Raw genomic sequence first — 18,078 nt, forward strand, 5'->3', positions numbered from 1 at the left:
CAAGCTCAGCCCAGGTGAAAAAAGTAAAGTAGTAATGCAATTAGTTACTTTTTGGGCTATGTCAGTATTGTAATGCATTACTTTTAAAAGTAACTTTACCCAACGCTGTGCGTGATAAATGTTTATGTAGGTATGTTATCACAAAAGTGTTGCCACATTTTCTATTTTTTTTTTTAATCTTTTTATATACTTTTACTTTTATATAACTTCATTAAATGAGTCATGCCATCCTTCAAAAGACAAAATCCAGAAATCCGTGTCATGGTGTTTTCTCTTTCTCTGTATTTTACTCTCAAGAGTCCCAGAAAATCAAGGTTCAGTCTAAAATCCTAAACAGGATCACAAATGATTTTTTGATCTCAATGCGTGTTTAAAAAAATACAAAGGCTCAGGTGTAACAGTCTGAATTTATTAAACAAGATAGAGATACAAAGTGTTCTTGACATTGATATTTTCTTAATTCACCTATCAGTCATGTCTGTGCATATTAAACAAAATCATTATATGGAACCACAATGCAAGACAAAGGAAAACGTGAATTATTTTAGAACATATGTAACAATGTCTTACATAATACATGTTAACAGTTAATTAATAACGATTACAGTGTTCCATGCGGAAAAAAGGCTTAAGAAAAAATGGAAAAACATCAACATGGAGGAAGGAAGAGAAAGAAACCGGTCTTTCAACGATGATAAAATTAAGGCGTACATGTAAAAATGACAAGGATACCTATAAAAACAATGATCAGTACTTACAGAAAAACAAATATTAATAAGTTGAAATATACTAAACAGATACAAAAATGAACAAAGTACAGTATCTAAACCTTGCAATTTGCACTATTAATGAATACAGGGTATATTTTATAGTAAATGTACATGTCTTACTGATTTAAAGTGGATTTGAGGCTGAAAAAGCCAGGATTATACTGTAATGTAATAACCGATTCCTGGCAATGAGCTGAGGTTTTGTAGAAAGCACCAAGAAGTAGATCCTCATCAAATTGCTGTTATCTAAAATGGCGATATTGTTCATATTTCCAAATATTAAAGAACAAAAGTCCGGTTTGATCCAGTAAGCCATTGCTGTGTAATAAACACATACTGTATATATATAAATCAATATTATATATATTTTGGGGAATTTTGAGCATTTGAGAGCAACAACTTGGTCCTTTGCAAACAGAAAAAAAAAAAAAAAACTAAATAGACATGAATTGAACACAATAAGCTTAACAAATGACTGGTATGAATGACCACTAATGTAAATGAATGTTGTAGAGCTGCAGTGTTGTGGCCTGTTGATGTAGCATACATCACATATGGCAAATATGATCACATATGATCAAATTTGGCTGGAATAATTCAATAGAGCAAGTGTGCTTTAACCCAGTAAGTAACATTTTAGACTGCTGCCCACTCTGTTAAAAACATATTTTACCAGCTAGTTAGCTGGTTTTGCTTGTCAAAGCAACAAACAAAAAAATAGATAAACATAACGGATTTAGAGTTATTTCTTTTGGATGACCTTGTGTTCATTTCAACCAGTGTGTTTTTGTTACATGACTACATTCAAAATTAGATTTTTGACTTCTATATTTTCTTTAAACAGCATTACTGATATTTTTGGTGCACAAACTTCCAATTTGAACAATAAAAACATTTCAAAATAGGTCACTGCAATTAGATAATGTCACCTAAAAAACGAATGAAAACTTTCAGCTATCCATCGGTGTAAGTTAATGTCTCAAGGTGCTTTTGTATCGCTTATCTCGGAAAGAATAGAGGGAATAAACACTTAACGGAGTTTAGAAGTCACGTTACACTCTAAATGTGTAATTCAGTTAACACCACTGATCCCATGTGACACTTCTTCTGTTACATCACAAGAAAACCCCATTTAATGGACATTGTCATGATGCAATTATGCCATTTAATAAAAAAAAAATGACAAAAAAGGACACTTTTTCTTCAAAATACTGTGATTGGAAAGCATGGCATTTGCATTGCACACAAAAAAGGCCTTGTCTGAAAAAGTGAAACTAGTAAAACATCTATGATGCAAATAAAACAAGCCATTATTTTAGAGAGCGTCATATCATACTGACCCTCTTTTATGTAAACGAATCGTCTGGGGGATTTTATTATTATTATTTATTTTTTTTACAGTTCCTTACTTGGGTCTTTTTTGCCAGTGTAAAAATACTGGGGCAAAAACCATGCTCATAAAATCGGACCTCAACTCAAACATCATTTTTCATTTCTCAACCATGACCTAATACCCCTTATAAAAGGATAATACAAGCTTAAAGTGGAAGAAGTGTCACATCCACAGTAAAACAACACAATATCCTGTTAAAACAAACGATAAAGAGTAGAAGTGGAGACGGAAACCAACAAAATCCCCCCGACTTTCTAAAACTATGCTTGAACTCTCATAGCTGCCCAAAGCGAGAAGCTGCTCCCATTCTAAAAAAATCATCTTACTTTGAGCGAAACCACGAGGCTGAAAAAGTGCTTAAAGAGTATCTTTGGAAGTCTCCCTTACACACCTTTGAAACAAAATGTAAAATGATCACAACTGTGACATTCTGTTTTTGAAATAATCAATCAAATCCTTTTTGAGTGGTGTCTGTAGTTGAATTGAACAATTCAATTCAGTTCAGACAGCATTTCTTGAGTCTGTAGCCTATAGGCTTAATATCACTAAGAGCTAAAATGGGGAAAAGACAATATCAGACTCAAATGTCCTCCGAGGTCTCATCACATTCTTCTTTTTTCTCAACGGAAGACCATCGCGGCGAACAAAATACCTTTTCATGGAAGAGAAACGTGAGGAGGGAAGCTCAAATTAGTGAAATGCGTATGGGGATGCTGGGAGACTCTGTTCTCTGCGGGGAATGGTGGCTGACGAGATGCTCCACCACGGTGTGTTTGGACATGTGCTTCATAAGGTAGGTTTCCTGAAAAACAGAAGATGGTTTTATGATAGGACAAGAGAGGTATTTTCCCATACGTTGAGGAAGATCGGTACTCACTGAGGTGTATGCGCGGCCACACATGCTGCAACAGTATGATTTAGCGTTCTTGATGGCATGTGCGGAGAGATGGATCTGTAAGGAGGCGGAGTCTGTGTAGGCTCGGTAGCAGTTTGGACATTTGTATGGCTTGTCTTTGTTATGTTGTCTCTGGTGAGACTGAACAGGAGAAAAAATAAGGAAAAACATTGAACACGTATTAAGGCGGTAGTATAAAGTATTGACAATTACATTGACAATTAAAAAAAAAAATATATATATATATATATATATATAGCATTTCCTGTCTTCAACAGTTTCAATGTTGGCTCCGAAACTCTGGAATAGTTTGCCTTTGCATATTAGAACTGCCTCCACATTGGTATCTTTTAAATCTCTTTTAAAAACTCATCTTTTTTCTCTCGTTTTTATGTCTAACTCTAACTGCTGATATGTTAGTAGCTTGTTTGTTTTGTGAGAGTTGTTAGATATATGTATTATAATACGTATTGTATTATGTATTATCACTGTATAAATGTTTCTCCAAATTGTATAGCACATTGGTCAATGTTGTTTTACAGTGTTATACAGTGTACAAGTTATTGTATAATATTCATATATATATATATATATATGAACATTATTTACATTTGTACAATGTACTTTTAATCCAGCCCTTATCTTTAAGCTGTCCTCACCTGTAGGTTTGAGAGTTGTGTGAATGCCTTTTCGCATCCAGGTTGGGCACATTTATATGGTCTGTCACCAGTATGAATCCTTAAAAGCAAAGAGAGATATATTAACACTCTAAACTGTTTTTTTTTTTTTTTTAATATATATATGAAGAGTTCAGATGCAAAAGCCTCTAAGTGCCATTTGAAATTTTCTTCTAGAATGATCATTTTTATCAAGCTTGTATATTTAAGTTCAGTGATTTCACTTAAATGGCAATGATAATTACCTATTAATTGTTATTTAAGTGAAATGACTGAACTTAAATATACAAGTTTGATAAAAATCATCATTAAAGAAGAAAATTTCAAATGGCATTTAGAGGCTTTTGCATCTGAACTCTTCATATAGTTTTCAGTTTAGAGTTTTTCAGACCTGGTGTGCTGTTGGAGGTGTGATAGCTGGCGGAAAGAGTTCTCACAATAGGAGCAGTGGTAGGGCTTAATGCCTAAGTGAATCCGTAAGTGCTGTGCTAGGTATGAGGCGTTGGCGAAGGACTTTGAACAGTGAGGGCACTTGTGGGGTTTGGCCTCCGTGTGGGACTTGGAATGAATCTGCATCTCTGACTTGTTGAAGAAAGTGAGTGGACACACTTTACACCTGTTTGAAATGCAAAAATGAAATAACGAATAACTGAAATTAAAGTTTATGCGAAATATGAGATGTAATACAGGTCGTAAATTGGTGTGATTCATTATTGACAGTGACCTGTATGTTTTTCCTTCTTTGGCGATGGTAACCGCCTGGTCAGGGCCTGAGGCCAGAAGCGGGTAGGGCAACACCAGCAAGGGGCCCGTGTTGTTCTCTGCTTTAATCTTCTTGCGGCCCCGTGGAGCTTTGGGCTGTGGTCCCAGCATCCCTATCAGACCTCCGCTTTTCATGTGCTCCATGCCAGGGCCGCTGGCCAGGCCGGAAATGGTGTTTATGGAAGGTGCTCCACCTAAACGGTTCTGACTGCTAGATGTCGGGGTGGTGGGAGTTATAGCCTCAGAGGTGTTGTGGCTTTCAATGCGTGAGGACAGCATGAGACCTGTTTTTTTAAAATCAAAAAGAAGGTTAATAACTTGTCTATGGCAAATGGAAAGTTAATGACTTTTGTGTGTCTACCACCTGAGCGATGGTTTGATCTGGAGGCTTGGTCCACTGCTTGTCGCATATGCCAGTCTTCCCATAATCCTTTTGCCTTCACCGCAGACTTGTCATCAATATTCAGCTCTGAAATCATGTAAGAAAATAGCACGGATGTCACTACAGGGTCAGTGACATACAAGAGTGTGCATTGGCCAAATTCTTAGAAATGTACACTTTGTATTTATGCTGGTTTCACATGGTTTTGGTAAGTTACATTTATTTGACGTATAAATGTATGGAGTATAAAAATGATTGTGTGGTGTAACCATTTTTTTTTTTTTTTTTTTACAGATATCATGAATTATTCATTCAAAAATATCATTATGATTTTGGTGAGTTTCGCTAAATGACTCATATTGGTTGGACCACATGACTTTATTAAATATTAATTAAATATTAGTGAAGCTTTAATTATATATTATATTATAATTTTACACCACACAATTTAAGATTTTCTCTGTTTTTAAAAAAAAAAAACAACCCAAAAACGAATTATTTTAATGAGGCATTTTTTCCTTATGATTTCAGGACAGGTCTAAATTGATTCACAATCTTGTTTACAGAGATCTCCTATGATTCTGAATAGACAGCTAAACAAAAAACATGTAATTTCCTAGAGGTTCTGTCAAAATCGTAATTCCTGCAGAAGATGTAAAAACACATCACATTGTTGACCCACATAAAAGATATCTACATCCACAAAACTAAAATGTACAATACACAATGATGAAGTGTGAAGGTGAACTTTGTCATGATAATGCACGGGAGGGCTATCGGTACCTGCAATGGTGCTTGACGCTGGGCGGGCGTGCAGGGCGATGTCAGGCTGAGAGGAATTGTGGGCCTGAAGACTCGCTACCTGCTGCAGTTTGGGGAGAGACATTAAATGTTGCCCAACGTCTGTAGGTGGAGAGGCCACCAGCAGGGTCTGCTGAGAGGGAACAGTGGTAGGCGGCAAATGCGAAGGTCTAATCTTTTCTGCCATCAGTTGCTCTTTGATCTTGTCGATAAGAACCAGGTTATCCAACTGTAAAAATTCATCGGTTAAGTTAGACACGAGACATCAAGCGACAGGAGACACTAAACCATCCGAACAAAACATGGGGGGAAACTTTTATCTAGGTTTCGTTGCATGTTTTGGCAAACCACATCGAGTTGTACAGATTTGCAAAAATGCCCATTGTCATGTTTTCTTACATTCAAATGCCACAGTTTCGCTCTGTAACGAAAGGTACAGTATGACTAAGTAATCACACTGTACTAAAAAACACAATACTCACTTGGCCTGGCATAGATGGAGGTGGTGGCCAGAAATATGGGTTATTGAATCGAGGCTCTGCCATCCTTCTAATAAAACAGAGTGCGGGTCAAATCACAGTTTAAAATCACACATCAGCCTAAAAGCTTTTAGAAACATATTTCTCAACTAAATCTCAGTGTTCGTAACACAAATTGAGTCTAGTTAGGAAGTATTACTAATGAGATGTAAATAAATCACGTTTATTTTAGTTTTGCTTTTTAGTAATTTATTTAAAAACAATACATACCAGTGCAAAATCTATAATATAAAGTAATTTTTTTGTACTAAAAATAAACATAAATACTCAGATCTTTATTGTTTTCAGTCAGATGATTTATTGAATTTATTTCAACTGTATGTGATATGCTTGTTTCAGTTGTTCACAAATTGATGAAAATAACAATTCTGTCCTCATTGACAGGTCCTTCAAATCTAGCATGTCTTTTTTATTTTTAAATGTATTTTTTCCTTTTAATGAAAGTGAATGGTGACTGAGGCTGTCATTCTGCCTTTTGTGTCTAACAGAAGAAAGTCAGTCATAGGGGTTTGGAATGGAATGAGGGTGAGTAAATGATGACAAAAGCTCTTCCTTTAACACTTTTCCAAAAAGTTTCCTGTACAAATATTCACACTGTAATTACTTGAGTTGTTAACGTTACTACTGTAAAACCAAAATAAATTGATTTGGGAATTAAAGGGATAGTTCACTTTGAAATTACTTTTTGATATGTTTTAGCTTGCCTCAAGGGCATCCAAGATGTAGGTGTCTTTGTTTCCATAGAATTTTCAATTTTGATAATGGAGTTTTATGGGGTCCACCTCAAAGAGCATGCACAGAGAAGTCCAAATTAAACATGATTTAATGACTTGTAAATGTGAGTACACATTGATGGCCTAAGACACGAAACAAGCGGTTTGTGTGAGAAAACGAACAGTATTTAAATTGTTTTTACCTCTTGTAACCACAGCCACGTACAAAAAAAAATCAACATTGTCTGTTGATATATCAAAATCGTCTTCCATTGCAATTTCCTGTATATCTAAATATGTTTGGATCTTCACAGTGAAGGGTAACACTTCTGAAATCTCTGTGTAATCAATGAGTGACGTACACGCGGAAGAGATCATTTCCGGGGCTTTCCGGCACTTGCACAGACAGAAGCGCCCTCGCCCTCATACTTGGACGTGACTGTGATTACAAGAGATAAAAATTATATAAATACTGTTTGCTTTCTTACACAAACCGTTCGGTTTGTGTCTTAGGCCATCAATGTGTAGTTTACATGTATGAGTCATTAAATCATGTTTAATTTGGACATCTCTGTGCATGCTCATTGAGGTGGACCCCATATACCTCCATTATATGACTGACAGACAAGAACGGTTTGACCTAAAAATATCAAAATTGAAACAAAGACACCTACATCTTTTGTGGTGGATTAATAGCCAGGTAAGAATAACTGTAATAACATATATTGTGTTAGAAACTATTGTTAATAGTAAAAATCGGGACAATTTCTATAACCCTCAATAATCGTAACTTAAATAAACACTCAATCTCAATTAACAAGTAAAACAAAACAACATTTGCTACACATTCGACAACTATTTTTAAATATCAGTTATTTTTGACCCATTTCTGACTTTGATGGTTAACATAGTGTTTTTTTCTTTTTAATTGGTAACAAATTGAGTCATCAGCTCAAATGAAGTGTCAAGAATTGTAATTGCCATGTGACTCATAATCTGACTCGTGTTAAACATCCTGGCCCAATGTTAGATTTCAAATTTAAAAGCATAATCAAAACTATTTAAACAAGTAATTCAACAGATCAATATCTAAAGTAGAAAAAAAATCCTGACGCCTCTTTAGAGGAAAACAACAGTCACTAAACTTTAGTGATATGATTCCCCATACAGCAGCACGTCGTGGTTATCTCGGTATCTACTGATTACATAGAGTCTCGGACTAATTCCTGCACAATTTCACCAAAAACATTTCAGACAAAAGAAAAAACAAAACAAAAATGGCAGCCTGTTATATTTTCATAAGGACGCCATATTCTGCAGAGCCTAATGATTCACACTGAAGTCGGTCAATTTTTTTTCAGGGAGGAACCGCTCGCTCAACGAGATGTTTGTGGTTTTAAGTGTGTGTGTGTGTGTGTGTGTTTGTTTACGAAGACTAGCACCTTTGAATTGCCCGGCCCCCGTGAAAAAAACTGACACTTCCGACAATCATGCCGTGCAAAAATGTCTTACAATTGGAGAAAGGCTGTGCGCGGCTGTCATTTTTTACAACATCTGCCGTCCCGATCGCTTTATAACAGCGTTATAGCGAATGCATATTTAAAACATAAGTACATGCATGTACAATGCATTTAGATAATGCCATTTATGATGTTATATTCCGCTTTTTGCAACCTGTGGTAGATCAAAGGCGATAAATCGCTCCCGTCGAACACTTATCTCTCGTACAATGCTGTAATGTGCACGATTGCTCAGTGTGGGCAAAAGGAAAAAGACGATATGAGTGCACAAACCTTTTATATCGATCAGTCAGAGTGTTTTTTTTTCTCGCAGGAGAGGCTTTAATAAAGCAGTGAAGAGGCTGAATGTTCTCTATGCGCCTCCAGACAGCACAGCTTCCGGGTCAGTCTGTTCACTTCTGGGTGCTGTACACCAAAATCTCTCATTTTAGCTGGTAGCCTTCATCTGAGGCTGTTTTTGCTTCCTACTGATCATTGCTTTAGGCTAAAGCAGTTGGTCAGGCATCTTTATCTGTTTAGCTCTGCGCAGCTGCTTCTATTTATGAAAGAAGGGACACAGAATTGAGACTTCCCCATGCAAAATTGACTGTAGTAACCAGATTAACTATACTTAGGTCTATAGTTCCATATATGAATTAATATTTTTAACTTAAAACATTTTTATAAGCAAGTTAACCCAGATTGTTTTTTTTTTAAATTATTATTATTAGTAGCTAGTTTGGTAGTCTGTGGTTGTTTTGGGAAATTTAAAGGTGCAGTAAGCGTTTTCTGAGAACTGGTGAAATAGAATGGTGCTGGTATGGCATCTCTTTTTTGGGGCCAAAATGCAGAAATGAGTTAGTATTTTAGCACTTTTGATTCCATCGTCAAAGTCAATGTTTTTTTTTCTTTGTTAAATGGCTTAAATGAAGTCTTGACACTTCCAAGTTTTATTCTATGACATACATCGGTATTACATCACTTGTGATGTGATTTGAAAAAGACAGCTGACAAGTGACTAAGACTGTCAGAGACTGTCTGCTTTTACGACCTCATTATGCTTCTAATTGTGCTCTTATAAACTATTCTAACTCAATCTTTCTGGGAAAATGTTTTTAGATAAAAACTGAAAGAGTGACTAGAGTCTAACATTTGTAGACTCTTTATTAACATTAATTGCCATTAATTAAGCATTTATTAATGGAATTTAAACCTTATTGTAAAGTGTACACTATTCAACATTAACTGCTGCGTTACTAACATTTGTAGATGCTTTATTGACATGACTTACCATTAGTAAAATATTTATTAATGGAATTTATAAACCTTTTTGTGGTAACACTTTACAATAAGGTTCCATTAGTTAACATTAGATGTTAGATGCATTAGTATATGTATGAGTTAAAGGGTTAGTTCACCCAAATAAATTTAGTTTTATTATTGCAAATAAACGTATTAAGGTTGATTCAGTGATGTGAAATAATATTTAGACTTAGTCAAATCGTTTGGACAGTTCACAACAGATAGTTCCTGTTCTCGAATCTAATTGGCTTAGCGGCGTTTCCTCAGCACTCAGACTCTTCGCCGATTGTATCACTCCTCTTGTGACGTTAGAAAGGTGGTGAGGTTTCTCTCTTTAAGTTTCCTCTCTCTTTAGACCCAGGACTCATGGAATCATACATTCAGCATATTTGTATCCAACATTTTTATACATTTAAATGTTATTACATGAAGCAAATTTTAGGCCTAAAGCAGACACCAAGCTACAGTGAGCTAGACCAAGAAGCAATTAGCCCACAACATGTTTGCAAGAGACACAAGAGAACTAATTTGTCTTCTTTGCTTAGCTACAGTATAGGTAGGACAATCTCAATTGTACTCTATGAGTATCACAGAAGTGAAAACACAGAACAAACTAGCATAGTTTTACTTCATCAAATCAAAATTCTATTCCCCACCATTCAAACTATAAATATTTAACTGAGGAAAAGTTAAAATGATCCTCCACTGGATGTCAATATGGTAGTTCATAATTTCATTCATTTTATTAATGTTATGGAATGTGATATAGCTTATGATCAAATTAATGACTGTGTGGGATAAGTTTATTAACCAAACGATCTGATATTCAACTGTACCACGCTGAGGTTATTGGTCTGACGTGTTTTCCTGTTTCTCATCTGTCACTCTCTCTTAGATCTTGTACATAAAGCTTTCTTGGTTGGTTACTCACTTTCCTGTCTGCACGGATACTCTGTCAGAGTGAGGCAGGTGGTGGATGCCACAAATGCTGACATGAAGCAGAGTCGGAATATTTCATGTCCTCTTCAATTTGTAAGTCTATGAATTCAAATCATACTATTACTCGACATTCATGACTCTTTAGCTGAAACTGAGCATCTCATTATGACTGTGTCAACACTGTGTTTTGATTGGGTAAGTCCTTTTTATTTACCAGCATTGCTTTTCCTTAGACATATTTTGTTGAAAATTTCAATGAAAATAACAGATATGTGTAATGCAGACTTATGTTAAATTAACATGGCTAAGTATATATATATTATAGTGATATATTTAACAAGTAACAACATTTTATTTTTAAATTAATGAATCAAATGTGGGTCTTTAAGCCTGAGGGTTTAAGTCCTCAATGCAAAACATGGATTCAAAGGGATTGGGTATAAGGAACAATATTTAAAAAAAAAAAATGTATTAGATTGTTAGAATTAATATTTAAAAATAAAAAGATTTTAAAGTCCACTTTTCCCAACTTTGGAGGGATCTTTCTGTCTGTATTTATTTTTGTCCTCCCTTACTCACCCTCAAGTTGTTCCAAACCTGTACTACTGTATTTTCTTTCTTCTGTTGAACATAAAAGATGTTTTTAAAGAATTTTGAATGAACGAGACGGAAGCCATTGAATTCCATGGTTGGAAAAAAATTAAATGAAAGTCAATGGCTACCATCAATTGTCTGGTTACCAACATTCTTTAAAATATCTTTTGTGTTCTACAGTGTTGTATCTTTGTATATATGAAAATTCACAAATATTTGAAACATATATCTATTCAGATATATGATGTTGGGTAGATATTACATTCAGATGCTAGGTACAGTATATACGTAAATATGATGGTATTTAATATGTTCAGAAGGTTGTTAAACCACATGTTTGATTTATTTGATTGCAGTTAATTGTGTTTATTTCAGGTATTTATACTATTTATTGCATCCCAATGCCAATGCCAAAATACAAGAGCACTCAATGCAAATGGAAAATGTTCAGCAGGTAACCAGATCTGCCTTGCACTGCTTAAAATAAAAGGAATACTAAATCCACAGTGAAACACACATAAAAGATGGACCTCCTCCACCTCTCTGCAATAAGTATTGTATCATATTTTGCAGGATTTCACAAAAAAGAAAATTTCTGTGTAGAGTGTCAGCACGATCATTACATGGACATTGAAAATGGACTGACACATTGCTTAAAATGTGAACCTTGTAGTGGTGGTAAGTAAAATATTAGAATACGCTATTTTGTAATTTATGTAATTGTAGCAGGATGACCTTTAAATCTGGATATACTGTAAGACAATGACAATCATGGTTTTACAGTCAATGAAGTAGAGCTTACCACCTGCACATCAACAAAGAAGCGAGTCTGCGTTTGTAAACCTGGGTTTTACAAATCAGATTATTTTTGTAAACCCTGTAATTGCCAAGACTGCAGTCCCAATGAATGTAAGTACCACTAAAGGAAGTTTACAAACTTTTGACCAAGGGACACAGATGATGCTTTCTATTGTAATAAAAAATGCTGAACATCTTGTGGCCAGGAAACCATGACTGATTATTTTTCCCCCTTATATCGTCACTCAGGTTCGAACTGTAAAGAGACATGTAACCAACAAATGACTACTACAACCACAGCAGTAACTTGTAAGACTGGCGATTTTCTGGATGGTGGACGATGCCAAAGCTGTGTAGAGTATGTGGCCAAATTCACATTTTTCTGTATTTTGAATCTCAATGTAAATTACTCTATTTGTGGAGAACAAGGATTTTTGAAAGTTCCTGTTTGATTATTATAGGCTTTAGCATGTAGGTTAATGTGTTGTGGTTTTCCTGTGCATATGGTGGAAATTCAGCATCAGAATTTCCTGCATTTGTGACTGTTTATTAAGGGTATGGACAGAGCGGAGCTAGTATCTGAATTGGTAATTGTCTCAAAAATTATTTGTATCTATATCTGTATTTGGATAAATCCGGAAGTGAGTTGGGCTTTAACCGGAAGTTTGTCAAATTACATGAGTAGGCCATTTTAAACGAATATAGATTTGCTATCGCAAGCTCTTTTTTTTAATTCATTCATATAGTAACTCATTCACTTACACAGTAATTATTGTGTAGTGATTTTAGAGGTTTATGCAGCTATAATATCGTGCTAGCTAACCTGTTATTACTGTGTCGGCCGAATAATCTTTTTAATTATTCGGTAGAATTCGTTATTCGTTTTTGTAGCCATTATAATGTATTCGGCTTTGGGCACATCACTATTGTATACCCATGATTAGCAATAAAATACTATTTCAGTTTCCACCTCACCAAAGAATAGAATAATTTTTTTTATAAGCTTGTAAAATTGTTTGTGGTAAATCGGTTGGTTGTTATTTTATAGTTGAGCCTACAGTTTGGAGATATTTGTAATGAAAGTGATTTAAGGCAGAGTAAATGTTAATCATCCTATTGCTTAATGTAATTTGTTTCAGGTTTGGCTGCAAGAACGAGTCGTGTAAATCTTTTTGTACCACACATGAACCACAAGGTATCACAACATCCTAACATGCTCATAGAAATATTTATGCAAACCATAAAAAATACTAATCTTATTTTTGTGTGTGTGTGTGTGTGTGTGTTTAAATAAATTGTCCATTAGTCTTAGGATTTCCAAAGCTGCTGTTGCTGGTGTCTCTCATCATTGTGGTCTTATTGGGTGGTCTTCTCTGTCTTCTACTCATCCGGTTCTGTAGATGGAAATGGCTTTGCTGCCCATACAAAACCTGGCAAATTGGCAAACAGTCAAACATTCACATTCAACCAGGTTCATATACTGTCACATGTACTTTTTTTTTTTTTAAATAGGAAATGCACTTTGATTTAGAAGATCTGTATGTTATATTCCAGATAATCTATGTAGTGACCAAATATTTTTTGTTTTGTTTTAGCAGACCAACCTAATGATGTAATCAACATTCCCATAGCAATGGTTTGTAATTTTTTTTAATTTATTATTATTATTATTATTATTTTTTTTTTACATTTTTCTATTATGCACAATGAAATTACAAGGTGGAAATGTTGATCTCTGACATGTTCTAGTGACAGTCATCACCTTGATAATCATTTGTTTGTCTTTAAAGGAAAGATATACCTCAGCCTGCGATGAAACCTCTATCAAAACTTTACCAGTGACCAGCTTCCCACGCAGTGTCTTCAGTGGAGACTTACAGAGCATCATGACACCCCTGATAGCAAATGGAAACCCAAAATGTAATTATATGAAAAATGTATATATTGCAAATCTTAATTAAGTGTAGCCTAGGTGTACTTTGTTTTAAAACCATTTGAATCTTTTGATTCCTTTTCTATTCAATTTGAGTCTTTTACACTCTAAAAAATGCTGGGTTGTTTTAACCCAACTTTGGGTCAAATATGGACTAACCCAGCCGTTGGGTTAAATTTTTACATTACATTTTTAACCCAACATTTCGGGTTTGTCCATATTTGACCCAAAATTGGGTTAAAACAACACAGCATTTTTTAGAGTGTAGTCTTATCCCTTTTGCGACTCGTGTAGGCGTATGAGATATTGTATGCTAAGCCTGGAGGCTAGGTGATCACAATCAAAGGCAAAGAACTTCTGAGAACTGTCTAATCAGATGGTAACTTCTAATGACTCGCACACTTAGTTGCTTCCTTGGCGGTGTGGTAGGAGCCTCACAACTTCATGTTGAAAGGGCGTTAAAATGGCTGATTAAATGCAGTAGATGATTTTCAGAGTAGATACGAATAAAAAAGGAGGGATTTTTGTTTTAGATCTCATTAAACATCCTTAATTTTATTTACCATTGGCACACATTAAAAAAAACTGTATGATAGGCTACAATTGCATGTTAAAAGTTCATATCACACGGCTCTCTGAAATACTGAATTCGGATTGGAGTATTGCACTATTCAGCCGTCTAATATTTGATAAAACACTATGTATCAGTCCCCTCATGCGGCGCTACTTTCATGTCTTTTGTATCACACTTTCATAAAAACGTGCTTTTCTATGGCTTATTTATTGTATATCCGTAGAAAAACAGAGAATTGGTTTTGGTCATTTTCTGTCTGGGGATTTTTTAAGATTACTTGTATTTCATTTAACCCTAAAACACTACACACTAAAATACATTCAAACAGAAAAACTCTTAACACACTCCGCGGCCGCCCATCCGCACAAAACAGTGCCTGGTGTCTCGAGAATGCACTCCCTGAAATTGGTTCGAAGTTGCAAACGATTATTCGTAATCTCATCCTAAACCTCAAAAACGCAAACCCTAGAAAACGCAGACGGCGTAAACATGCAAATCTTGTATTCAGTCCAAAGGTATGCGTGTTTAAATGTGTAGTCATTCACAAATCAGCACTCAACAAACTACTTGTTTGTTCTTAAAAATGCGTAATTCAGAATTTTTTGTCACGTCTGCATAGCCACACAAACCAGAATTATCCCGACAATCTTTACAGAGGTAAAGGGAAGTGATGGAAGCCTTCACAGGGGAGAGACTTGACACTTCAGGACTGCGTTGTCCTTCTTCAGATCTGGATACGGCCTGGATCCGGGCGGACTGTGGCAAACCTCAGGATACTAATATTAGAGAGATTAATATTAGCGTAGTATTAGCTTCATATGATGTACCAAGTACATCAGGATTTGTGGGAAGAGTTCCCGGTTCCGGCTGATCTAAACTATGTAGCCGAACATTGAACTATATGAGTTTATAGTGTGTTATGTGTAAACTAGGTCAAAGAGATGTGTTTTTAGTCTAGATTTGAACTGACAGACTGTGTCTTCTTCCCGGACAATGTTAGGAAGATTGTTTTGGTGCTAAATAGGAAAAGGACCTACCGCAAGCTGTATTGTTTGTCTTGTTGCTAGACTGATTGTTATCTTGTAATGGACTATTTGTTTCAACAACATTTCAAATCTCCGAAAAGCTTTTTTTAATGGGACTTTTAAATTGATGTTTTGACTCGCTGTTTAAATGTAGTTACGTAGTGTACATTTAAGTATTTTCAACTCAAATATCAAAATGAACCAACAGGAGATTTTACATGACAGCTCGGGGTTTCTTGACCTTTTAAAAGCATTTTACTCTGTTTAATCCAACTCTGTATCTGTATCTAAAGGCCATATCTACATATTTCCCCAGTGATGCAGGTGTTGCAGAAAGAGACCTGGCCAGCACCAGTGCTCTACACCATCATAAGAGAGATTCCTGTGACACGCTGGAAGGAATTTCTGCGACTGCTTTCCGTGTCAGATGATCAGATGGAACGTATCGAACTGGAGGCAGGGCCGTCCTATCTAGAAAAGCAGTACCTGATGCTGCGTCTGTGGAGTCAGAGCAGTGGAGCGAAGCTGGAGAATATCTACTCAACATTACACTACATGAACCTGTCTGGCTGTGCCCAGGAACTGCAAGAGAAGCTAGAGCAACTGCAGTCTAGCATGAAATCTGCCTCATCTTGACTCCATCTCCTCATGTGTGAGTGCTGCAGTTGAATTTCACAATCATTTACAGGGAACTCTGCGAGGTCTTCTGTACTTTTAACAGGAAACGCTCAGTCATGGTTAAAAATGTGTTGTTTTATTTAAGCACACTGTAAAGTAGAATAAATATAGAATAATTGACTGGTTCTAACTTTGAATTTAAAAAAAAAATTTATTGCCTGGTTTCACAGGCAAGGCTTAAGCCTAGTCCCAAACTAAAATGCATGTTTGAGCTAATTTAACTGAAAGCAACTTGCATCTCAAGATACACACCAGTGATGTTTTTTTTAAGGCACGATTATAAAACCTACTTAAATGTCTTAACTCAACTAAGGCATATATGGCTAAGTTGAAGCACTGTCTGTGAAACCAGACCTTTATCATCCACTATTAATTTAAGGACGTACTGTACTGGTTTTCAGGATAAACATAGGTGCTTACTGTGTTATGTTTCACGCTAAAAGTTATATTACAATGGGCTATTACTTAATTCACATTGTCACACCAGTGTATATTTGTAACTTTTTTTAATAAAAACATAATTGATTGATTCGTATGTTTCAGATTCAGTTGTTATAAAAATAAAAAGTGTGACAGTGAAGGTGTCCTTGCTGTGCAGAAAGAGAAAAGTTCTGACATTAAGTTTAGTGAATGTCAGCAAACAGGTGCTGTGGCCTCTGAACAAGGAATTTCCCCTGCTGTGGAGATTCATCTGACTATTGTATAAACCACATCAAAAGCATTTTTTTTATTTTGTTTTTCCAGGCTTGTATATTACCATAACCCATTTGCTCGTTGTCAGTTCAAAGAAATGTACTGTATGTTCTCTGAGAATGTAAAATGCCATCCCTCAAACCCACTTTGGTGATTCCAAATGACATTATTTATTCATTTTTGTGATTATTAAATAAATGGGAGAATATTTCATTATTAGGCCTATTGGATAATGTATTATTTTTTCCAATTAGTAAACAGTAATACTTTTAACTAATCAAAAGAAAAAACATTTTACATACAGCATTCTTAAATACACCGTAAAATGTATTACCATGTTAAAATTAAAAACAATTTAGTGTTCAGAAGGTTCTGTCAAAGTTATGAGCAAACATTCTTGCTGTAACATCACATAGTGAATGCAGTCAAACTGATTCAAACCGGTAAGTTACTCGTCTTTTTGAGCAATTCAGTAAAATCATTTTTTGTTTTGTTCGTGACTATACTTGCCCTGCATGTTTGTTTTTCTATGCAGGCCGAGATGAAAGCTTTATTGTAATACTTGTTATTTTCCATTATTTTGCGATGCATAACCCTGTTAGCCTTTTATATGGAAGTAATATTTCTACATGGTACTTTGAAGTACTTTGGATTTGTGTCATGATCTGCATACTGACATAACCAGACAGGTGCAGAAAGTGATTTCTGAGAAACACTGTTGATATTTGAAATCATCAAAACAAACCCGCCCCCTAAAAAAATCACACTCCTATCTTGATAGCTCCTCTGCTCCAAAATTCTGGTACATTTCAATCTCATGTGTGGACACGCCCCTTATTGCTGATTGGCTACACGTCTGTTTTGGTGCTTGGTCAGATCCACTTTCAACAGCTTTTCTCAGAAATTGCTTACTGCATCTTTAACTAACATGCCCTGTGCCGCCTACTATTTTGAGTATTGCATACATTAATATTAATAAGTATTGCAGGTTGTACATAAATCAGTCATTTGTCACTGTCAGCGATGGAGAAATCTGACATTTGACTGGTGAAGAAAAATAAGGGGGAAATACAGAAATAGTAACCATTTGTTCGTGTTCTGGAGTTTTATT

The 18,078-nt window shown here is 35.4% G+C and overlaps 2 protein-coding genes across 5 annotated transcripts; one reads left to right on the forward strand and one right to left on the reverse strand.

The window, feature by feature from the left end:
- Nucleotides 1-388: 388 nt before the first annotated feature.
- Nucleotides 389-8,833, reverse strand: znf362b (zinc finger protein 362b). Its single transcript, XM_039652428.2, has 9 exons — nt 8,726-8,833; nt 6,163-6,229; nt 5,663-5,909; nt 4,862-4,966; nt 4,460-4,781; nt 4,127-4,351; nt 3,718-3,796; nt 3,041-3,199; nt 389-2,965 (listed from the first exon to the last, which is right to left on the reverse strand). Exons 2-9 carry the CDS (start codon nt 6,223-6,225, stop codon nt 2,849-2,851), a joined length of 1,317 nt encoding a protein of 438 aa, XP_039508362.1. The 5' UTR covers nt 6,226-6,229; nt 8,726-8,833; the 3' UTR covers nt 389-2,848.
- Nucleotides 8,742-18,036, forward strand: LOC120463382 (tumor necrosis factor receptor superfamily member 1A). 4 transcript variants are annotated; one of them, XM_039652431.2, is made up of 11 exons: nt 8,742-8,834; nt 10,629-10,867; nt 11,642-11,720; nt 11,840-11,944; nt 12,050-12,175; nt 12,314-12,422; nt 13,204-13,259; nt 13,371-13,535; nt 13,660-13,700; nt 13,855-13,984; nt 15,913-18,036. In XM_039652431.2, the coding sequence occupies exons 2-11, from the start codon at nt 10,838-10,840 to the stop codon at nt 16,230-16,232; spliced, it is 1,161 nt and encodes a 386-aa protein (XP_039508365.2). In that variant the 5' UTR covers nt 8,742-8,834; nt 10,629-10,837; the 3' UTR covers nt 16,233-18,036. The 4 variants fall into 4 exon arrangements, with proteins under 4 accessions (XP_039508365.2, XP_088980799.1, XP_039508363.2 ...); XM_089124673.1 differs by having other exon boundaries at nt 13,663-13,700; XM_039652429.2 differs by having other exon boundaries at nt 8,746-8,834; nt 10,629-10,765.
- The last annotated feature ends 42 nt before the right edge of the window (nt 18,037-18,078 follow it).

This window comes from Pimephales promelas, chromosome 20 (assembly GCF_988280905.1).
Source record: "Pimephales promelas chromosome 20, fPimPro1.hap1.1, whole genome shotgun sequence".
Classification (NCBI taxonomy): domain Eukaryota; kingdom Metazoa; phylum Chordata; class Actinopteri; order Cypriniformes; family Leuciscidae; genus Pimephales; species Pimephales promelas.

What these genes read in the sequence shown, in the direction of transcription:
- LOC120463382 (XM_039652429.2), top strand. Translation starts at nt 8,798, where the DNA reads ATGTTCTCTATGCGCCTCCAGACAGCACAGCTTCCGG. An exon ending in CCAGACAGCACAGCTTCCGG is followed by an intron (nt 8,835 to 10,628) that starts GTCAGTCTGTTC and finishes ACTCTCTCTTAG; the next exon opens with ATCTTGTACATAAAGCTTTC. An exon ending in CGATGCCAAAGCTGTGTAGA is followed by an intron (nt 12,423 to 13,203) that starts GTATGTGGCCAA and finishes AATTTGTTTCAG; the next exon opens with GTTTGGCTGCAAGAACGAGT.
- znf362b (XM_039652428.2), bottom strand. Translation starts at nt 6,225, where the DNA reads ATGGCAGAGCCTCGATTCAATAACCCATATTTCTGGCCACCACCTCCA. An exon ending in CTCCATCTATGCCAGGCCAA is followed by an intron (nt 5,910 to 6,162) that starts GTGAGTATTGTG and finishes GAATTTTTACAG; the next exon opens with TTGGATAACCTGGTTCTTAT. An exon ending in GTGGCCGCGCATACACCTCA is followed by an intron (nt 2,966 to 3,040) that starts GTGAGTACCGAT and finishes TCTGTTTTTCAG; the next exon opens with GAAACCTACCTTATGAAGCA.